Source organism: Crinia signifera, chromosome 7 (assembly GCF_055691185.1).
Source record: "Crinia signifera chromosome 7, ASM5569118v1, whole genome shotgun sequence".
Lineage (NCBI taxonomy): Eukaryota > Metazoa > Chordata > Amphibia > Anura > Myobatrachidae > Crinia > Crinia signifera.
In genome coordinates, this window is record NC_139223.1 from 179305198 (window position 1) to 179329436 (window position 24239).

At 46.2% G+C, this 24239-nt stretch overlaps 1 protein-coding gene across 1 annotated transcript in view; it reads left to right on the top strand.

Moving 5' to 3' along the window:
* The window catches only part of LOC146019643 (putative methyltransferase DDB_G0268948), a 32086-nt gene extending 19930 nt beyond the window's left edge, over positions 1–12156 (top strand). The window contains exons 4-6 of the mRNA XM_083152143.1: positions 647–750; positions 3422–3559; positions 12040–12156. Of these exons, the coding sequence (XP_083008269.1) occupies positions 647–750; positions 3422–3559; positions 12040–12127 (330 nt within the window). The 3' untranslated portion in view covers positions 12128–12156. The remainder of the gene's footprint in view (positions 1–646; positions 751–3421; positions 3560–12039) is intronic.
* Positions 12157–24239: the final 12083 nt, after the last annotated feature.

Genomic DNA, 24239 nt, shown 5'->3' on the forward strand with positions numbered 1-24239 from the left:
TTTTATTTAACATCTCATATCAGTGGCGGGATGCAATGCCACCCGAGATTAGAGGCAGTGCGGGATTTACCAAAACTCTGATTTTTTTTTTAAAGGAGGAGTCCCTTACAAGGCACGGTTTTGCCTTGTAAATGACTGCCCCTTTAAAAAGACACCCGAGTTTGTCCAGCATCCTGCTCTGCCACCCAACTCGGATGGCATTACATTCTGTCCCATTTTTCTATCCAAAGTCAATTAGTGTTTCTATGCACCTCGGATTACTATTTTTGGTTGCAATAGTCATTTATCTTTTTATGCACGTTAGCATCAGAGTTGCACACAGCTGCAATGTAAGTGCAAGTGTCCAGGGTGCTCCTGCTATTTTCTTCTTATTAGTGATACCAATAAGGTGAAAAGTCGGTACAAAATTGTGGGAGGTCAAATGAGGAAATCTGGCACAATGTTGGCATAGATGTGTGGACACATCTGTATGCTGGCAATAGCCAATATAACTAAATGTTAATACATTGGTTGCTTAGATGGTTACCAGAGGTTTCTAAGAACCGAAAATAGGCACTACTTAATCTTGAAAAAACTTCACGCCTAGACCCCCCATCACCACCATTTTATTGCTTTAATTTAATAGTTTTTTTTTCCAAATTTACAGGTGTGGGATATTTTATTACAGCATGCTGTGAAGTCTACAGAGGACCACATGCTTTGCCAATACCAAAAAATATATGAAGCTGTGCCAATAAAAGACAAGATGCGGTGAGTAATTTAAGAAGCAGATTCTTGTGAGTTAGATCCAGAAAGACCTGTGGGACACTGAAGCCCGAGCGTGGTACGGCAGGACTGAGTCATAAAAATGGGACTGTTCCACCAACATCAGAACAGTTAGGAGGTATGGGTTCCCTCACACAGAAGCCGCCCCTGTGATCAGCCAGGGGATCGGAGACAAGGGCAGTATGAGACAGATAGCCACTATGATCGGGGTGTTTTGGTGGGTTTTAGATAGCTGCCACTATGATCTAGAAAGTGTGTGGGGGGGGGGGGGGGTTGCAAAGGGGCAGATTTTTTAGGCTTGGGCCACACAGTGTAGCAGGATGCAGTAGAACGGGACCTGTTTAGCAGGATACACTTTCTTGTGTTCACACATTGCCTTTTATCAGGATGCAGCAGTGTTTGGCAAGAAAAAATTATGGGGGTACCCCATATTTTCAGGACCAGCAATGGGCTCACAAAGCTGGCCCTGGTTCCCAAAATGCAAGGGACAAATGAGTGTGGGTCCCCCTTATTTTATGGACCAGCACCAGGCTCCACTAGCAGGGGGTGCAATGCCATAGCTAGGGGACACACTTGACAGGGTTCCATGGCCAAAGCATTTAACAACCCCCCCTAACTAATCAGCCCAGGTTGGGAGTTCTTGGGGAGGGGTTACCCCCCAAATAAAGCCCCCCCCCCCTCTCCAGGGCACCCCAGGCCTGGGCTGAAGCCCGGGGCTCCCCCCACACACCCCTAGGTGGTGGGTGCGGGATTGATAGTTTGTGCATTAATTAATATTGCCATTTACAGTGGGACTACAGGTCTTCGCAAGCTCGTCCCACATGCTGGTACTCATAAGAACCACAAGCATGTGGAGTATTAAGGGAAAAACATATCAAATTCACAACACCGGTTTTTAAAATATTTTATTGATCTGTATCCTCTTCACCAAGGGCGGCCTTTCTGCTCTTGTGCATGGCTGCCTCCTCCCCAGGACTTTGGCTTATCTCTAATAAAGGCAGCTCAAGGGGGCGGGGCTATAATGCAGGGAACTGCGATTGGCTGGGCACAGCCATTTAGAAATATTAAAAAAGTTGCCACTGTTTTCCCCTGGACTACTGCTGCTGATGGTGGACCTGGTCTTTCACCGCTGCCAATGAAGGACTTCTGTCGCTGCTAAAGAGGGACCCAGACTTCCATCACCACTGATGGGGGACCCAGACTACCCCCCGCCGATGGGGGTCTTGGACTTCCACCGACGCTTTTGGGGGACCCAGACTACCGCCATAGGACCCACAACACTGCCACCACAGGACCTGCACCATTGCTGCCACTGAACGGATTACAATGTAGAACACAGTGTGAACACTGAAATGTATTTGTTCTTGATGTGCGGTCAACTTACCATCCAGTCCAACCGCAGTATGCGCCAGTTGGATCCGGCTGCTATCTACACGCCACATGTGTGGCCAGCAGCATAGGAGATTGTGTAGTTTTCTTCTGCTGAACAGGACAGGCTAAAACGCAATGTGTGGCCCAAGCCTCAATCTCTGTGAAATGATAAAGTGGCTGGTACTTTATCACCAGCCAATCAGCTTCTAACTCTCAAGTTACATGCTGGGTCTGAAAAATGACAGTTAGGAGTCGATTGGCGGGTGATTAAAGTGATAGCCACCTTATCACATACATATCACGGTACTCTTTACCTAGAAGGGCGCCCATCGCGGCCATCGCGGGCATTGAATGCACTAAAAAATCGGGTGCGATGCGACCGACGCGATGCCCACGATTTCCCATAGGAAACAATGTTAAATGTCCCAATTGACCCGATTTTCCTGTTCAATGTCTCAATTGACCCGATTTTTCCATAGGAAACAATGTTAAACGACCTTTTCATATCCCCACTATCCACGTCGGTGTGTAGTTGAGAATAGAAAGTGTGGCGAGCGCAGCGAGCCACCGAGCCCGAAGCGTGGCGAGCGCAGCGAGCCCCGCGAGGGGACGCGGATACCTTCACAGGTATCCGCGTCCCCTCGCGGGCTTCACAGCTGTCCGCGTCCCCTCGCGGGGCTGGCTGCGCTCGCCCCTTTTCGGGCTCGGTGGCTCGCTGCGCTCGCCACACTTTCTATTCTCAACTCCACGCCGACGTGGATAGTGGGGGTATGAAAAGGTCGTAGGACGCGTACCGCTGCGCTCGCCACGCTTCGGGTTCACGTTGATCGTGGGGTGGCCTTAACAATTGTGGGGGCCATTTCACACTTCAGGGTGCCTATTTGGCCTCTGTGGGCCATTTAACATTGTTTCCTATGGAAAAATCGGGTCAATTGAGACATTGAACAGGAAAATCGGGTCAATTGGGACATTTAACATTGTTCCCTATGGGAAATCACGGGCATCGCGTCGGTCGCATCGCATGCGATTTTTTAGTGCATGCGATGCCCGCGATGGCCGCGATTTTTTACTAACGATGCCCACGATCAAAATCGTGGGCGCCCTTCTTGGTAAAGAGTACCCATATCACTTCACCAGGCTTAATAAATCTGCCCCAGAGAGAGAGAGAGAGAGAGAGAGAGAGAGAGAGAGAGAGAGAGAGAGAGAGAGAGAGAGAGAGACAGATAATCTTCCTTTGTTCACTCTTCCAGTTAACCAATGCATGTCTGCCTTTTGTCTCTTACAGGATCACTGACATACCAGTCGTAGTTGAGATGTCCATATCGGACCTTGTGGGCTTTATCCAGGCAGTATACATGTACCAGACATTTGCGGAAAAAGACCCAACTGGAGCAGCCGAGTTCCTGATAAAGACTGAGCACAAGTATATGCAGGGGAATAGGGAAGGGGGTATTTGGTTCCAGTGGCGTAACTTGAAATTTTGCTCCCCCCTGCCAAAAAAATTGTGGCGCCCCCCCTCCATTTTTAGTAAAAAAAGGCATCAGTGTTGGTGGGGAGTTTGTTAGTGTGTAGGGGGCTTAATATTCACATGCATGTCAGTGCATGTAGACAGTGTAACAACAAATTGTGTGCATTTTGACAAAATTACTGGTGATAAAGGCATATCTCTTTAGGTGAAATATAACAAATTTTTAGATTTTTGCTTGGTTTTAATATCTCCATTATAGGATTTCTAGGCATTTTATATTGAGGCGCTCCCTCACTAAGGTCAATGAACATAGCAGTGCTTGGAACCTTGCTCACATAAATCATCAGAGAGCACTTCCTGTGCTTTTCTACATATATATTCAAGCAGTCATTTGCAAAACCTGGTGATTTACTTATACTCCGTCTCCCCCACTCGCAGGGATAGTGACAGCAAAGCACAGATCTGAGGAAATCTAATCACTGGCTTGACCTATGGCTGTTTGTTATGTGTGTAGCCGTGGCAGTGTACGTTTTGGAGATAGGGTGGGAGAACGATCATTTGTTCTTCTGCCTTGTGTCAGTACCTGCCAGCAAGAGAAAAGGAAGGCTAGGGAGCTACTGCTGATGAGCAGGGTCCTGGACCTGCAGCACACATACCTCATACTTGCCTACTTTCGAAAACTAGTTTCAGGGAGATTATAGTCGGTAGTAGAATTTTGCACAGTGCCCCACTGAGGGGGCGTGTCATGCTCCAACCAAAGGGCGTGTCTAGTTCCATATATGGAGATATTGTGAAAAGAGATGGTGAACGTGGCCCCTAGAAGCGTGGGTGTGCACTGCTACATCTGAGAGGAAACTTGTAAAATGACTTATATCTAAATGTAGATGAGCCCCAAAGCAGTTAGTAAGAGATACTATACTATAAAGTGCTGGGAAATGGTGCTGATTATTCAATGTAAATGTATCTATCTCCTTTTCCCCCCCAAAAATGTAACAGTGTAATGTTGGCTAGGTGAAATGAGGGAGATTGTTAGACTAATGAGGGAGAGAGGGAGATTGCTGCTATTTCAGGGAGTCTCCTGCAGAATGCAGGAGGGTAGGTAACTATGACATACCTTCGTTTTAGATGAGACGAAGCGAAGGCAATACAGCAGCAGCAGCTACAGAGAGCACTTCCCTGATGCTAACAGAGCCGGCGTCCACCTGATCCCGGCGCAGCAAATCACAAGCTACTGTAGCTCTGAAAAACCTATGCTGCTGCTGCCGGAAAATCAGGGCAAAGGATTGAGGTGGGTCACTGAGCGTCCCCAGACATAGAACTGTATATATCCCATATCTTATTGGCTGCTGCAGCAGCTCACTCGCACACAGGAGTCAGACTCCAACCTTTATCAGCTGTGACCCTGCGCCCCAATGGTGCCGGCTCCCCCCCGCGACCGCTTGGGCTGTCTAGCGTTAGTTACGCCACTGTTTGGTTCTAATTAGCTGGTTCTGTGCCTGTTTGAGGGGCCTGGGACAGCTGTCGCATTTTGCAGCGCTTGACATTGTTTACCGCCATTGCGCACAGTATTTGACATAATTATTTTACAGGTGGGGTGTGGCCACTTCTGGATATTATATGGTCATTGGGTCGACATGCATTTAGGTCGACGTGAGTCCAGGTCGCCATGGGTTAGGTCGACAGGGCCATTAGGTCAACATGGGTTAAGTCGACAATCAAAAGGTCGACATAGTTTTTAAAAAAAAAATTAGCTGACGTGCCAGCAGGCTGTATTTCATGCCCTACCATCCACTAGGGTGTGGATGGAGAATGAAATAGTGTTCCATGCGTAGCGAGGCACCGAGGCTGAAGTATAGCAAGCGCAGTGAGCCATGCGAGGGGACGTGGTGCTACGTTTCAGTGTACATGTCAACTGTGTCGACATTCGGGACAATTATTTTGGTGACATGTCGACCTTTTGACCCGGTTGGCCTAATGGCCCTGACAACCTAGACCTAAATGCATGTTGACCTAATAGTGTCGACCTAATGACTGTCGACCAACATGCTGGTTACCTAATGATCCACACCATTCTGGATTTGGCCATGGCCCGTCTTGTACCTAGAACAAACGGCTGCCACAACAGACCTATGTAAGTGGCGGTATCACAATGTTGCAATGGATTGGCTGTGCGTTACTCACCAATGTCTTTATTAATAGTACTAATAATAATTAATAAAGAAAACGGTACTTGTGTATTATCAGGGCGCCCGATTTTTTCATCGCATGCCACTACTTAAAGCATGCGATGCGATGAGATGCGATGAGATGCGATTTTTCATTGTAAAGACCCGATTTTTAATTGTATAGTCACCCATGGGTGATTTCATACCCCCACTATCCAACTTCGCATGGAGTTGATTTTATGTAGTGTTGCGAGCGTAGCGAGCCACCGAGCCCGAAGCGTGGCGCGCGCGTCCCCTTCCGACGGCTTTCCCCGGGTCCACGCCGGCTTGTCGGAGGTCACCCGGGGTCCCCACCGCCTCCCCGCACCTACCCCCCTAACCCTGTCCGTCTCCCTGAAGCGGAGACGGACAGGTTCCCGTCGCCCCGCCGCACGGACACTGAGATGCGTCTCAGTCAGATGGAGAGCCGGGCTACTTGCGGATCGCCAGCGGTGACGTTCTGGCGATTCACCAGCAAGAGGGAGACCGGATCAATCTCTATGTATAGGCAGCACTACTAGTGTTGGCTACTCGTGTGGGCAAATGTATAGGCAGTGCTACTAGTGTTAGCAACTGGTGTGGGCATATGTATAGGCAGCGCTACTAGTGTCGGCAACTGGTGGGGGCATATATTACGTATAAGCAGCACTACTCCTGTCGGCAACTGATGTGGGCATTACGCATAAGCAGCGTTACTACTGTCAGCAACTGGTGTGGGCATTATGTATAAGTTGCGCTACTAATGTCAGAAACTGGTGTGGGCGTTACGTATAAGCAGCGCTACTCCTATCGGCAAGTGGGGTGGGCATTAGGTATAAACAGCACTACTTCTGTCTACAACTGGTTGGGTGTTACGTATAAGCAGTGCTACTACTGTTGACAACTGGTGTGTGTCAGCTGCTCTGACTTTCTGATGGCAGTGCTGGTGCCCAGCTTAGCAAGGTGGACACGTCACTTCCGCCAGCGGCTCCAGGTCCCGGGCATCATTTGTGCCCGGCCAGGACACGTCACTTCCACCCGGGTGATTGACATCCCTTTTAAGGGATCTGGCCTAATACAGCCCCACCGGTGATATTGCTTAGTGCAAGTATATTCCTGGCCCTCTGCAGGTTTCTTCCTAGTTCCCTTCAGTCCCAGAGTCCTGTAAGCCTGTTCTAGTTCTTCCCAGCTTTCTTCTTTCCATCTACAGCAGCTGGAAGTCTCCTGGTTTCAATTTCTTCTTCATTTCTTGTAATTTGGCGATCAGCCAATTAACTTTGTTGTTCTTATTTATTCAGGACTATCTTGGTGCTGGGCGAGGTGCTTGATATACTCCTTGGTCTTAGTCATTTTGGGGTACCGGTTGTTTGTACTTCTATTTACTTTATGGTTTAATTGTATTGCCAGCATTTGTTTTGTTAGAGGTACCCGGTTCTTTATCTTAGGTGTTAGTTCGCCTCCCCGTCTTTGGCCTGGTGCCATTAGGCAGGTTGTTGGTCCCAGGCAGGCCCCTGTAGTTAGAGCTTCTTTTGATCCCTGTCCTCTGACGATCGCCGATACCTTGTCTCCGCCCAAGACCTGGTTGCACCGGAATTGGGGCAGACCTAATTCGCCCCTCCAAACGTGGCGATTATAGGTGAAATTTTAGTTCCTGCAGGTATCTGCCATCGGCCAGAGGGGGTCAACAGAGGAAGTGCAGGGTGCACCATGACCATTCTAAACAGCGGTCGCGGCTGTGGGTTCACAACCAAAACCAAACACATCACCAGTCCTCGTGACATTATCACAGGCAGAACAGATTATATAAAATTCTCTTTATATAATAATCTTGTTGTTGGTTTTGGTTGTAACCTCCTAGTCTTTGGCAATCTGGCAACTAGGGCCTTCTCAGACCAGCTTCAAAGCTTAAATCAAATGGTTCGGGATTTGTCAGGGGTCCCTGTCTCCAGCCCCGGTGGTCCCTGAGCCTAAGATGAATTTGCCAAACAGGTTTCCTGGGAACTGGAAGGATTTCTTTAACTTCTGAAAAAGTTGTAAGCTCTACTTCCATCTTCTGGGTCTGAGTCTCAGCAAGTGGAGTTGTTTATTTCGCTATTACAAGGGGATCCCTAGACTTGGGCATTTGGGCTTTCATTAGACAGTCTTGCCTTATCCTCTGTGGATAGCTTCTTTAGTTCCCTCGGTCTGCTGTATGATGATCCTGACAGGGAGGCTTCGGCAGAGACCCATCTACGAGCCCTGAAGCAGGAAAAGATCCGGTGGAGGTCTACTGTACTGAATTTCGTCATTGGTCAAATGACTGTGGTCGGAATGACCCTGCCCTGTGCAGTCAGTTCTGGTGCGGGCTATCTGATGCTATAAAGGATAGTCTTATTCAGTATCCGGTACCAGGGTCCTTGGATAAGTCCTTCAAGATTGACTGTCGGCTCCTGGAACTAAGGGCGGAATGGGGTTCTCAGGCCCGTCCCATTGTTTTTGATTTTCTCTTCTCCCGAGGAAGATGAGGAACCCATGCAGTTGGGTGCAGTCAGGATTTCTTCTGAGGAGAGAGTGCGCAGGATTAACACCAGTATTTGCTTGTACTGTGGGGGCAAGGGTCACGTCCTTCGTAATTACCCCAAGTCAGTAAAAGCCCAGGCCAAGTGAATGCGGAGAAGGTTCACTTAGGCCTTCAGCTTTTTTCCTCTTATAACACTTTATTGGTCCCCAGTAGTATTTATTTTGGTGACATCAGCTTTTATTGTTCTACCTTTATTGATAGTGGGGCAGCGGGTAACTTCCTGGATATTTCCCTGGCTATGAAGCTTGGCCTTCCTTTCCACAGACTTGAAGGAGGTATTACCATGCAAGGTCTAGACGGGAGTACTCTACCCAATGGTGTCATTTCTTTTCGGTCCCCGGTGCTCTGGTTAACTGTGGGCATGTTTCACACTGAGGACATCCTGTTGACCACTTGTCTGGTGGTCCCGCTGGTATTAGGCCACCCTTGGCGGTTCGAGCACAATCCATCCATCAATTGGAATTCTGGGGATATTGTTCGTTGGGGTACATCCTGCTTAGGGCAGTGCGTGAACGTCTATCTTGCAAGCGTCTGTTTCTTTGTCTAAGATTTCCCCTTGTTATGTTGAGTTTGCAGACGTCTTCTTTAAAGGCAAGGCAGACAGACTTCCTCTGCACCATCCTTATGACTGTGCTATCAAACTCTTGCCTGACCATCAGTTACCTAAGGGTAGATTGTATGCGTTGTCCATTCCAGAGAAGAAAGCGATGGACGAGTATGTCCAGGAGAGTTTGAAAAAAGGATTTATCCGGCCTTCCAAATCTCCGTTAAGTGCCGGGTTCTTTTTCGTCACCAAGAAAGATGGATCTTTTCAACCTTGTATTGATTTCAGGGCTCTAAATAAGATCACGGTAAAAAAAAGTATCCATTCCAGCTTATCTTGGTGTTATTTGATCAACTGCGGTCCACCACTATCTTCTATAAAATGGATCTTAGAGGGCATACAACTAAATGGTGTGGGTGTTATGTACAGTGGTGTGCGGTGGGGTGAGGCAGGTGAGGCACAGCCTTTCCTGTCATACTAGTGTATATGCTGGTATCAGAGCCGAATTTCCCATTAGGCACGTGAGGCACGTGAGGCACGTGCCTAGGGGCGGCACATGTTTGGGGGCGGCACTTGGATGCCTGTGATAGTACTGTAAGCCCAAAATGTACCAATAACTGCAAAATACCCACTGTACTGTACTATATTCCATCTTAAATAGAGTGTAAATGTATGGGACATGCAGATACTGCCCCTGTAACTGTCCTACTTAGTAAACATTATTGTTGTGCCTAGGGGCGCCCTCATCCCTAAATCCGCCCCTGGCTGGTATTTTGAATTGATAAAGTATGTCGAAAATACAAAGAATTTATAAAAAAAATCTTATTTTTATTATTCAAATAATTTTTATAATCAAAACTCTGGAGTAAAAAGTCTATGGCAGGTGAGACAGTGCCTCACCTGGCTACCTTTACTGCACATCTTTTATCAAAATTCAGCAAATCTTCAGCAGTGTATACTGCTGCACTTGTGTATAATGCTGGTATGTACCCCATATATTGTGTGCATATCTGGCTATGGTACTTGCCAGGGACTCCTCAGCCATTTACCTCACCGCACGTCCCTGGTTATGTATAAGCCATGCTACTACAGTCGGCAACTGTTGTGGGCAATATGTATAAGTTGCGATACTACTACTATCAGCAACTAGTGTGGGCGTTATGTACAGTATAAGTTGCGCTGCTACGGTCAGTAACTGTGGGTGTTTTATATTTATATATATATATATACAGATGGCGCCGGGCTTGTCTTTGCTGGGGATGGCGGAGGACTCGCCACCCGCCATCCCCCGCCCCGCGCCATCTGTATGTCGGAAGGGGACGCGCGTGCACGAGGTGCACGCGCGTCCCGTTCCGACGGTGCTTTTCCCCGGGTCCCCGCCGGCTTCCCCGGGTCCCCGCCGGTCCACACCGCCCCCCCGCAGCCCTGCCCGTCTCCCTGAAGCTGGATACGGGCAGGACTGCACCCGCCGCGCCGCCTCGCCGCCCGGCTATTGAGACGCTCGTGCGTGGGAAACGCACGAGCGTCTCATTCAGCCAGAGCGCCAGATTGCTGGCGGATCGCCAGGGACACGGTCCTGGCGCTCCGCCAGCAATAATAAGGCCGGCGCCATCTGTATACATAAGCAGTGCTACTACTGTCAGTAACTATGGGCATTATGTAGGCATATGCAGGAGTACTAGAGGCATTGCATGGAGCATAATGTGTGTCGTAATATCATATGAGCATTATGTGTGTGGCATAATGTGTAATAGGCATTACATTGTGCTGCATATTGTGTAAGGGGCATCATGATGTGTGGCATAATACATAATGGGCATTACTGTGTGTGTGTGTGTGTGTGTGTGTGTGTGTGTGTGTGTGTGGTATGTGTTATGGGCATTACAATGTTATTAGTATTAGGTGTGCGCAATCCCTTTGGAAAGTTTGGGAGGGCACAAACTTATAGTTTGCAGGAGGGCGACAAACACCCTAGCACTGGCCCTAGCTTAAATGTAAGTAGTGAGTATGTGATCAACGTGCTACAAGGGGCTGGTGGCCAAAGATGCAGAGGACTGGCAAAAAGGTTACCGGGTACGACTAACCCATCTTTGCAGCTGCTGGAGTTGCACCTCTTGCTGAGCTCCCCCTCAAACACCTCTCATCAAGTGTGTTTTCTTTTTGAAAGATGCAGAGGAATATGTGGACGAGGATTGTCGCTGAGTGTTTGAGTATTGGGAGAGCTGTGAGTGAAATGAGAAGAGAAGAGGCTTTGACAACAAGATGGAAGAGGGGCAAAAAAGAAAGAATTTAAGCAGCGCTTGTGCAAAATAATAAAAAGTATATATTTATTTAAAATATTAACATGTTCTGGCCAGCAACACAGACAAGACACACATACATAAAATACACACAATTCCCCTTGCTTTTTCTATTAGAAGGATTAGTATATGCATGCAATCTTCAATCCTAAATCCTTATTGGTTAGTGCTGTGGATTAGTTAGCTTCAACTTTGTATCAACATAGACTTATGTCCCCACTTATGTGCACATATTAGTGGTCAATAATACTTTGATAAAATACTTAGTTGGAGTGAGGGGTTCGGCTTCCAGTCCCCAGTGGGTTGCTCCGACCGCTGGTGCAATCCAATACTTGCGGTCTTGTCTGAGAATCCACACAGTTTCCGGTCTCAATGCTGCCCAAACAATCTCCCCGTGTCCCTCTACGCATTTCTCCGCCTTTCTCCAAATTCAGCGGCTTCCTCGGGAGATGGATGATCGTGGCGAGTGGACTGAAGTGTGGCGAGTGGACGCAGAATACACGTCAAGTAATCTGTGTTCGTTTTCTGCGTCCCCCCATGGGGCTCGCTGCGCTCACCACGCTTTGGGCTGACGTGGATAGTGGGGGTGTGCTAAATCGCACCGTGGATTGTATGCACGAATTGTATGCACATCGTATGCAATATTTGCATATGATTTGTATATGATTTGCATGGGATTTGCATAAGATGTGATCTGCAGGGAAGTGCCACCATGAAACTACACAAGTACCGACAGGGGTACCACCCCAGTCAAAATCCCCCCTTCCACTGTCAATGTATTACTGACATTTTTCTATAATTACGTTGGTTTATATTGCAGTACTTTGCTGAATACTCTATTCCTGCAGGTTCCAAGCAGTATTGGGAGAAATGGCTGATTCCACTGTGATGAACGTCCAGATAAAACACTATTGCATCCTTGCCTGCAAGAATTAACACGGTGCCCAAAGAAGACCCATTGATGATGTCATCAGTTAGTTCATACAACTGTTAGTTTATGAATGTAAATAAACTGTAGCTGAGTTATACGTATAATTTGAGTTGGTGTGGAAATAGTTTATGTATATATCGGCTGACCAATGAGCATTACAAATACTGGTTTAATTACTCCTGACCTATTACTTTATACTATACTATAACTCATTTATCTTTTTTTAATCCAACTTTTATCTCTTTTTTGCATTTTTTTTTTGTCTTTTTAGCAATGTTTTCTTTTTTCTGTACAGTATTTTTTTAACCAAAAAAACAAAAAGAAAAGTCGACCCTGTATAGCAGTGTCGGAATCAGGGCGCTGTGTGCAATTAAAGCAAAAAAGGAGGGGTTAAGAAACAAATATTTTATATACAACATTTTTTTGTTATTTCTATATATATAAATTTCAGCTGCAGCTTTTTGATGTGTACAAGTGTCGGTACACAGTTGCTGACCTCTTTCTGGACATATAATATGGCCAGATGAGGATCAGAACAAACTTAAGGAAAAAACAGAGGGTTGGAAAACTGCGCTATTTAGTATCAAACCACCATGGAAGGACACAATTACACAAATGGTCTTTTTATATTTATTAAATGTTTATATATTTAATGTGAAATGGATTAAGAATAAAATATGGTTCCTTTTTTTTTTTTTTAGGCTGCCACCTATACATACATATCTAAGAACACAGTGTTATACATGATGCAATCAAGTAAAAATGAGCATGGTATTTTTGGCTTTCAAATGGTGTTTGGTACACACCTTTAAATAACAAATAAAAAGTCAGTAAATGAAATTAGTCCTGTCTTTGTTTGCAAAGTCCACTTTTTGTTTGGGTGGAAATAATACAGTCACAGAGACTTTGCAAATGGATATATAATTTGTGTACACAGACGCGTGGTATCGCGTCTCTCACCTGCGCCTCTGTGCACTGCTGGCTTAAACGATCTAAGTGTCCCTCCGGAACAGTGACTGGTGGGGAGCGGACCAGATAGATGTTGGTGACTGGTCACTGCTCTTACCCTCCCGGCCAGTGCCGCTGATGGTGTTAGACAATGTCGTCTCTCTCACAGACGCCGGGTTCACTAACACGTCCTATGGAGTTCTCAGAAGACGCCGGATGTTACAGGCAGGATGGTAGCAGGTGGAGATCACCGGTGTGTGCACCTTGATTTCTCTGCTTGCTGGACAATAGCAGGTGTAAATCTCACAAGGCTCTGTGAGTGGACAGGCTGGAAAGTTCTTCCCCTTCGCCCCAAACAGGGGGGCTTTTTCAAAGTCACCAACATCTATCTGGTCCGCTCAGGGCCGTCTTAACAGCAGAGTGGGCCCCTGGGCAAAGCAATGCACTGGGGCCCTTACCCATTCTCCCCTCCTAGGGGTGGGGGGTGCTATCAGCAGCAGCTGTGATGTCCCACGGGTGGCAGGGGGTGCTCTATCTTCCGCTCAACATGTAGGACCTGGAGCAGTAACTTCTGCTAATTACTCCTTTACTGCACAGGAGGTGGGAGGGAGAACACTAACGTGTGGAAGGGGGCACTGAGCTGAATGAAGGGTCCCTTGTAAATGACTTCCAGGGCTTAATATTCGTCATTTTCCGGTGGAAGGACAGCTTGTTTGACTGCAGATATCGCCATTATCTGGAAATAGATTCCTTAGCCTTCGATAGTATAAAAACCTAGAGTCCCAACTTTCAGGAGGTGCTGGGGACTTGGAGATCAGAGATCAGGAGCCAGAGCAATCCATTGACAAAAATATAAAACTGTACACCAGACGTTTGGAGCTGAAGCAGGGACCGGCTGCTGGAAGGCTGATATCTCTGATTCTGGGCAATATAGAGACAATCCAATGATGTCGACAGAAAGGGGAGAGTCCCAGCTTTTGGAATATACTCTCAGAAAAACTCTACGTCAGAGAGAACCTGAGAAATATGACTGGGAATTGCAATTAACAGGTCGGATGTGGACTGCTGTTTTGAAGTTGGATATCTCCAGTTCCCCAGGGCCGATTTTCAAAATTCTGGTATCCCTGGAAAAAGGGGATCCTAAGCTATCAGAATAGGGCCCTTATACACCTGGGGCCCCTGGGCAAGTGCCCATTAAGCCCATACGAAAAGACGGCCCTGGGTCCGCTCCCCGCCAGTCACTGTTCCGGAGGGACACTCCGGAACAGTGACGCACGGAGGCGCAGGTGAGAGACGCGATACCACGCGTCTGTGTACACAAATTATATATCCATTTGCAAAGTCTCTGTGTATTATTTCCACCCAAACAAAAAGTGGACTTTGCAAACAAAGACAGGACTAATTTCATTTACTGACTTTTTATTTGTTATTTAAAGGTGTACACCATTTGAAAGCCAAAAATGCCATGCTCATTTTTACTTAATTGCATCATGTATAACACTGTGTTCTTAGATATGTATGTATAGGTGGCCGCCTAAAAAAAATATACAAGTACTATATTTTATTCTTAATCCATTTCACATTAAATATATAAGCATTTAATAAATATAAAAAGACCATTTGTGTAAGTGTGTCCTTCCATGGTGGTTTGATACTAAATAGCGCAGTTTTCCAGTTTTATTTTTATACACATTCAAAACTTTTAAATCTCTTTTTTTTTTTTTACTTTTTCTACATGCATTTCCTCATTTTATACTTCCTTTCCTATAACTCGCGGCATTTCCTTGTTATGATATTTTGATGTTTTCCTGAAGCTTATATATATATATATATATATATATATATATATATATATATATATATATAAAAAGTAGCGGCAGGAGTTGCGCTGGGGCAGAATCTTTTTGTCTCACTTAATAAATCAAATATTAATAGGGGGCTGTTGCTGAATGAACCCACTGTGTCTCCCACTACCCTTGAATACAATTCTTTGAATTTGGCTGTGACCTGTTTGATATCTATTCTATTGTCTGAGTCATCCGATATGATAAAAGGCTCACACTGCTCCTCACCTCTACGGGGTGAATTCAAGAGTTTTGTGTGCTGGCAGCCACTAGAGTAATTCAAATGTTGCTCTGTTCCCACGTGGACAGCCGCCAGCGCAGACATGACTGTTATGTTGTCCTGTCATTTTGCCGGGCTGGTGATTATTGTAGTTATTTTGGTGGTATATATGGTTACTAGTAAGCCTACTCGAAGCTAATGCTTCGCAAGCAAGTCTGCTACCTTGTGATTACCTCTGTGTTTGTGAGAGAAGGATGTAGTTTCACTCGCTTGCCGACAGATGGCAGTGTTTTGGAGACACTAGACATATATATACAGTAGATGATAAGCCAAGGTGAATGATACGGGATGTGGTCAGCTTACTGTGACGTCTGCCACTCGCCCCCGGCATGCATCAGCCCACCTGCCTATTCATGGTGATGCCCAGAGTTTTCATGGTGATGCCCATAAAACACTGGGCCTTCGCATGGGCGACCCCATTCTCTCCCTCAGGATGCCCCGATACCATGCAGGCTGGCAAAGCCTTTTGCAAAGGAGAGCTGCACATTTGCATAATATACCATGCGCAGAGCTCCAAACAGCGAAATGAGGGCCTTATTCTAGTTCACTCTTTCTGACAAAATCCTTCTTAGATGGACAAAACAATGTGCACTGCAGGTGGGGCAGATGTAAAATGTGCAGAGAGAGTTAGATTTGTGTGAGTTACAGTATTTTGTTTCTGTACAGGGTAAATATTGGCTGCTTTATTTTTACAATGCAATATAGATCTCACTTTGAAGAAAAACCCCACCCAAATCTAATTATCTCTGCACATGTTACGTCTGCCCAACCAGTAGTGCACATGGTTTTGTCCATCTAAGAAGGATTTTGTCAGAAAGAGTGAACTAGAATAAGGCCCTAACGCCGAACACCCCATTCTAAGTCAATTTGAATCACCCCCAAAAATGCATAAGCCAATCAGCTCCGGTCATTTTTCAATCGCAGCCTGTAACTTGACAGTAAGAAGCTGATTGGTTGCTTCCACTTCACCAGGCTTAACCTCTTTGGTAGTATGCTCCCCCCCCCCCCCCCAGCATCGCATGCCTGTCCCCCCAGCACATACCTCTCTGTGGCTTCCCCCGCTCATCACTGGCCCTGTTGGGGAAGTTCGGGCCGCTCAGGAGCCCTCGGGCTTCATGTGTTTGGGCACCTGAACACACATGTGCCCGAACACAAGAGCGCTCCCTGAACTTCAGAAAAAAGCCCAAACCAGATGCAGCAGCCCCCAGGGGAGCAGGTAGCGCCTGCAGCGCAGCTTGAGTGGTATTTCTGTGGCAGGACAAACCTACCCTGGTAGGTTTGACCTACCCAAGGAAAACCCACCACTCAAGGGGTTAATACATCTGGCCCTACATAAGCAACATGGCAACTAGCCTATAAGGGGATTAAATGTGACTAGTAAACCCGCTTGAAGCAAAAGCTTTGAAAGCTACTCTGCTGCCTTCTGTGTTTGTGCATGTGTGAGAAAGATGTAGTTCCACTCTCCCCTTTCAACTCCTATCTCTACCGTCTCCCCACCTACAGTATGTCTCTGCCTACCTCTGCCTGTGCTTCTGCTTCTCACTCCACATGTGTCTCTGCCACCTATGGCACTGCCACTTTCAGTACCTTTGTCTACCTCTCTTGTCACCTGTGCTTTTCTACTTGTGCTCTGCCTCGTTCCCCACTTGTGATGATATTGCACCCTTCACACATGTGTCCACCTGTGGCCCTGCTCTCTTCACCACTGATGCACTGTATTAAGTAGGCAGACATCCAGAGTAGTCTATCCCATCCCCAGGGTATAGGGCCGCATTTATCAAACAATATTTGCGGCTAAATCCCACCCGTTTTTGGGGGTTAGCCGCAAATATTAAATATCCCCTGAATGTACCAAAGGGGGGTCCGCAGGAGGAATCTCCGATCCATGCATCGCCACCGACCGCCTTCCCCATAGGTTTCTATGGGAGATGCGACGCTGCCCGATGTATCAACATCGGACAGCCTGGCTTCGCAACCCTGGGCTATCGCCATTCTGAGATGGTGATATCCCATTGTATATTGGGGAGGACAGAGAAAGGGTGTCTTTGGTTGGTGCTCCAAAAGAGAATTTAATAATAAAACATGACTTTTATTGGTTTCATTAAAATAGTTGCAAAGATATAAAAAAAACACGAAAAACACATAGGACAACATTGAGTGATTTTAAAAGGATATAATATATCCTCACCTAGTGGGACCCCACTTCACACTGTCCCTGAATAATTTTATAAAGCACAGTGGTTGAAATTTAAGAGTGGAAAGGTTATGTCTCGTATTGACAGTTTTACAGTGTGTATGCTTATCCAGGATGTAACAATTATCAGATACAATGTATATATTCCTGGGGCTCACTATGGAATAGCGATAAGCGCCTGAACACGGGTGTGATCCCATTTCAGCGCTACCGCTGGCTGGCTGGAGCCGCTAGTTCCACAGCCTATGTGCTGACCGCAGAGCTGTGTCTGAGGTGTGCTGCCGTGCACTACCTCGCTCTTGCGTGTCAGATTAGACAGGAGTGTACACGGCTCTTGCGCTAGTGTGTTAAACCCCACTTCCCTTCCCCCCCTATGATTGTATTTTGATCTGTTTAGGCCGGTGGCGGCACAGGGTATCCGTAGCACATGGTTCCCTGTAGTGCAGTGACACGGACTCTAGCGCAAGAGCCGTGTACACTCCTGTCTGATCTGACACGCAAGAGCGAGGTAGTGCACGGCGGCACACCTCAGACACAGCTCTGCGGTCAGCACATAGGCTGTGGAACTAGCGGCTCCAGCCAGCCAGCGGTAGCGCTGAAACGGGATCACACCCATGTTCAGGCGCTTATCGCTACTGCATACTGAGCCCCAGGAATATATACATCGTATCTGATAATTGTTACATCCTGGATAAGCATACACACTGTAAAACTGTCAATACCAGACATAACCTTTCCACTCTTAAATTTCAACCACCGTGCTTTATAAAATTATAAAATTATTCAGGGACAGTGTGAAGTGGGGTCCCACTAGGTGAGGATATATTATATCCTTTTTAAATCACTCAATGTTGTCCTATGTGTTTTTTGTGTTTTTTTATATCTTCGCAACTATTTTAATGAAACCAATAAAAGTCATGTTTTATTATTAAATTCTCTTTTGGTGCACCAACCAAAGACACCCTTTCTCTGTCCTCCCCAATATATTCATTCTGTGTCTATGGTAGCACACCCTCGCATATCAAAATATTGAATACTAATAGTGCACAAAGAGGGTCCATCCGCATAATAAGTTTGTGATTTCTGTGCGACTGGCACAGCTCTCCCCAATCTCGATATTCCATTGTAGCCTATGGGCTACTGATCGCACTAACCGCGCATGCACAGACCCCCCCGGCTTCCGGGTGAGTGCAGCGCAGGGAAGGGCTCCTGTCCTTGCGCTTGTGGGATGATACATCCCCGCTCTAATATCACATTTTACAATGTGATCCTGGGCGGTAACATTCCACCCAGATCGCATTGTAAATGCGGTCCATGTTCCCTCTAATTTTACAAAGGCTGTGTGCGGCAAAAGATTTTGGCTGTGCAACTTTGGAAGGAAATTTAAATTTTGCGTTAACTTTACTTCAAAATGATATTAAACATTTAAACATTCAAATCACAGCACAGATTGTAGTTAATGGGTGAAACACACATTAATTGAGTCCACAACTGCAAAAAGGGACCACTGCTGCTTTGTGCGCTCTGTTGTAATGTCTGTGCGCACACTCGTCGAGTTGTGTGCGCGCACACATGCGCACAGCTTAGAGGGAACACTGCGGTCCATGATAAATGGGCATCCCAAATCTGCACCCCTTCCTGCTCCCATCCCTGCAACCAGGAAAAAAGAGCTCACCAATCAATGTAAACGAAGGTGTGTTAATTGTGATTTTATTTGAATTTATCATATCCCATCCGTATATTGAATGTGAATTGTGATAAATATGCCCCAAAGTGAGATGTAGTAATATGGTGCAGAGATGTAGTATGAGGGTGAAGGGCAGAGATGTAGTAATATGGTGCAGATATGTAGTATGAGGGTGAAGTGCAGAGATGTAGTAATATGGTGCAGAGATGTAGTATGAGGGTGAAGGGCAGAGATGTAGTAATATGGTGCAGATATGTAGTATGAGGGTGAAGTGCAGAGATGTAGTATGAGATTGAAGTGCAGAGATGTAGTAATATGGTGCAGATATGTAGTATGAGGGTGAAGGGAGGATATGTAGTAATATGGTGCAGATATGTAGTATGAGGGTGAAGTGCAGAGATGTAGTATGAGGGTGAAGTGCAGAGATGTAGTAATATGGTGCAGATATGTAGTATGAGGGTGAAGGGCAGATATGTAGTAATATGGTGAAGATATGTAGTATGAGGGTGAAGTGCAGAGATGTAGTAATATGGTGCAGATATGTAGTATGAGGGTGAAGTGCAGAGATGTAGTATGAGGGTGAAGTGCATAGATGTAGTAATATGGTGCAGATATGTAGTATGAGGGTGAAATGCGGAGATGTAGTAATATGGTGCAGATATGTAGTATGAGGGTGAAGTGCAGAGATGTAGTAATATGGTGCAGATATGTAGTATGAGGGTGAAGTGCAGAGATGTAGTATGAGGGTGAAGTGCAGAGATGTAGTAATATGGTGCAGATATGTAGTATGAGGGTGAAGTGCAAAGATGTAGTAATATGGTGCAGATATGTAGTATGAGGGTGAAGTGCAGAGATGTAGTATGAGGGTGAAGTGCAGAGATGTAGTAATATGGTGCAGATATGTAGTATGAGGGTGAAGTGCAGAGATGTAGTAATATGGTGCAGATATGTAGTATGAGGGTGAAGTGCAGAGATGTAGTAATATGGTGCAGAGATGTAGTATGAGGGTGAAGTGCAGAGATGTAGTAATATGGTGCAGATATGTAGTATGAGGGTGAAGTGCAGAGATGTAGTATGAGGGTGAAGTGCAGAGATGTAGTAATATGGTGCAGATATGTAGTATGAGGGTGAAGTGCAGAGATGTAGTAATACGGTGCAGATATGTAGTATGAGGGTGAAGTGCAGAGATGTAGTATGAGGGTGAAGTGCAGAGATGTAGTAATATGGTGCAGATATGTAGTATGAGGGTGAAGTGCAGAGATGTAGTAATATGGTGCAGATATGTAGTATGAGGGTGAAGTGCAGAGATGTAGTATGAGGGTGAAGTGCAGAGATGTAGTAATATGGTGCAGATATGTAGTATAAGGGTGAAGTGCAGAGATGTAGTAATACGGTGCAGATATGTAGTATGAGGGTGAAGTGCAGAGATGTAGTATGAGGGTGAAGTGCAGAGATGTAGTAATATGGTGCAGATATGTAGTATGAGCGTGAAGTGCAGAGATGTAGTATGACACCACAATGGCGGAAATTGTATGTGGTACTAATCACACCCACTGTGCTACACACAAAAGGCCCTTAATATTTTTCAGCTCCAGGCCCATGTGGACCTTTATCTGGCACTGACCACACCCGCACCCACTAACGCCTCCCCCACCCGGTGGCCCCCCAGCCAGGCACACACAATACACAATGCAGCCTGCAGAGCGCCAAGCCTAGGATACAGAGGGGCTCTGAGCTCTGCAGGCTGCACTGCGCAGTGTGCGCTCCAGACCGTCCGTGAAGGAGGAAGATGCCGTGCCGCAGCTGCTGGTTGCTGCTGTAAGTAATGGTAATTGGGGGGGGGGGTAGGGGGAGGCGGGGTGCGTGCGTGTGGGTGGGTGGGGGTGCCGCTGTGGGCCGGGGGGCCCGGACTGAAGGTCATTCCCGGGCCTCAACATTTCTAGTGGCGGCCCTGTGCATACACGCTGGCCAAAAGCCAGCGTGAAACGAATAGAAAAACCAATACTGTCAGTTTCTCTGAATGAACACAAGAGGGAGCATTTTCTCACAAATATTAAATTGAATAACGAAGACATCACTATAATTGGAACTGATACAAGGACAAATTGAAGGACGAATATGCGAAATATTTATTTACTTATTTTATTATTTTTGAGGTTATTGGAAAATAAATTAGATTTGTTGTCCTGAAAAAACCTAAAAGGAAACATTCCCCTACAGCCCCCCAAATAATCTACATCCTTGTGAAGAGGATAATAAAAGGATTCCATAAACACAGCCTGCGACTATTGTACAGAGATACCATATACAGATAGAAGTGAAATTTGTTTTCAATCCCCTTTTCTATCTATCTTTTTAATCTATTGTTATATATACTGTATATCCTTTTTTAAATTGTTTATCAACTGAGATTAACCACTTGTAGTCAAAATCGCTGTGATGTGAAAATTGCTTAGAAGAATCGCCCCTTTGGTCTCATTAGTTAACTCATCTGTATATTAGTTTCCAGAGCTGGTACACTATTGAAATGTAGATGAGCATTATTACCATCGTCTTTATAATGTTTATGTACCGATAGACTTGTTTGTTGCCTATAACAGAGGGTGTTTGTGCTGATTCTAATCTCTAAGTAATTGAAAGATGTTGGGAACTGTGGAGGGAATTCAATTAAAAATACATTTCTCTTCTAGTACTAGTCTGTCCTCCTTTTGTGAACTTCCTGTGGTGGGTTTTGTTGGGGCAGGACAAACCTGCCCTGGTAGGTTTGTCCTGCTCCAGCAAAACCCACAACTCAAGGGGTTAAATAAATGTAGATAAATTAAAGAGACAGGATCTTTGCCCTGTTAGTGATGAAGCACATACTTGTGCACCACGGAGAAGTCCTTTTACGAACGCTGCTGACCCATGCTTGCCTACTTTTGAAAACTAGTTTTAGGGAGATTATAGTTGGAAATATAATTTTGCATATAGACCCATTGAGGGGGTTGTGTCATGCCCCACCCAAAGGGCTTGTCTAGTTCCATATAATGTATGGAGAGATTGTGAAAAGAGATTGTGAACGTGGCATCTAGAAGCGTGGGTGTGTACTGCTACATCTGAGAGGAATCTTGTAAAATAACATATACACATGTAGATGATCCCCAGAGCAGTTAGTAAGAGATACTATACTTGGTAATGTGCTGGGAAATGGTGCTGATGATTCAATGTAAATGTATCTATCTCTCATTCCTTTTTCCCCCCAAAATATAACAGTGTAATGTGGGATAGGTGACATGAGGGAGATTGCTAGACTAATGAGGGAGAGTGGGATATTGCTGCTATTTCAGGGAGTCTCCTGTAGAATGCAGGAGGGAAGGTAACTATGATGAAACGGTGTAATGTGGGCTAGGTGAAATGAGGGAGATTGCTAGACTAATGAGGGAGAGAGGGAGATTGCTGCTATGTCAGGGAGTTTCCTGCAAAATGCAGGGGAGGAGGTAACTATGATGTAACAGTGTAATGTGGGCTAGGTGACATGAGGTAGATTGCTAGACTAATGAGGGAGAGAGGGAGATTGCTGCTATGTCAGGGAGTTTCCTGCAGAATGCAGGGGAGGAAGTAACTATGATGTAACAGTGTATGTGGGCTAGGTGACATAAGGGAGATTGTTAGACTAATGAGGGAGAGAGGGAGATTGCTGCTTTGTCAGAGAGACTCCTGCAGAATGCAGGAGGGGAGGTAACTATGGGCCTTGTTTTGGTTCATTCTTTCTGACAAAATCCTTCTTAGATGGACAAAACCATGTGCACTGCAGGGGGGGGGGGGCAGATGTAACATGTGCAGAGAGAATTAGATTTGGGTGAGTAATTTTGTTTCTGTGCAGGGAAAATACTGACTGCTTTATTTTTACACTGCAATATAGATCTCACTTTGAAGTAAAACCCCACCCAAATCTAATTCTCTCTGCACATGTTACATCTGCCCCACCTGCAGTGCACATGGTTTTGCCCATCTAAGAAGGATTTTGTCAGAAAGAATGAACCAAAATAAGGCCCTATGTGCTGACCTGATGCTTTTATAAACACAGAGGAGGCAGAGAACTGCAGAGCTGTCTCTCTCCTGAAACGACAGCCTTATCACAACCAGCCAATAAGCTCCTACCTGCCATGTCACAGGCTGGGTTTGAAAAACCACAGATAGGAGCTGATTGGCTGGTTGCACAGACTGCAGACATGCCAGTGTGGATCTACAGTGTACAATACATCAGGGTTGCCTACCCTCCCGGAATGGCTGGAATGGTCCCGAAAATCGGGTCACCCTCCCGGCCCCCCGGAAAGGTGGCCAACTCTCCCGGATTCTGGGGGACCCCCGCTCCCCCCCCCCCCCCTGACCGCGGCGTTTTAATTACCTTAACTCTGCAGCTCTCCGGGGGGGGGCTTAGGTGTCATAATCAAGTAATTTAGCCCCGCCCCCTCCACGGAGATAGGCAAATTGAGTATCTTTTCTTCGTGGGGGCGGGGCTTAATGAAGTTGCGTTTAAACCCCGCCCCCTGAACTCCCGCTGAAAGTCTCCTCTCCGGGCTTCTCCAGGAGAGGAGCTTTTAAGAGTTGGCAACCCTGCAATACATGCATGATATCAGCGCTCTTCCTTTCTCCCTGAGTCAGTCAGTCAAAGCAGGACTCAATGGCCTCATGAGATTTGTAGAAGTGATGGCTAACCTTGACACTCCAGCTGTTGTTGAACTACACATCCCAGCATGCCCTGCAACAGTTTTAGAATGGACAAAAAGCAAAACTGTAGCAGGGCCTGCTGGGATATGCAGTTCAACAACATCTGGAGTGTCAAGGTTAGCCATCACTGGCTTAAAGTGTGACCCAGTAAAAGATAAACTACAATTCCCTGCTTCTCTGGCTGGCCAGATGCCACTGATACGTAACTGAAGCTGCAAAAGGGACACTTTGGCGTTTTAAGCGGAAAGCCGGAAACTCGCAGGCACGGCTCGCAGGGCGTCGAGCCGGCTGTGTTTGAAGCAGTTCTGATTCTGAGGATTCAGAACAGCTCATCTCTACTTACTAATACAAGGCAGCACAGCAGATTTCCACAGGATGCCCCAACTGGGTGAGAGAAGGCGTCGCCGGGTGCAGGATGGGTTGCCCAGCTAGTCAGTACAGCTCCCCACAGCCA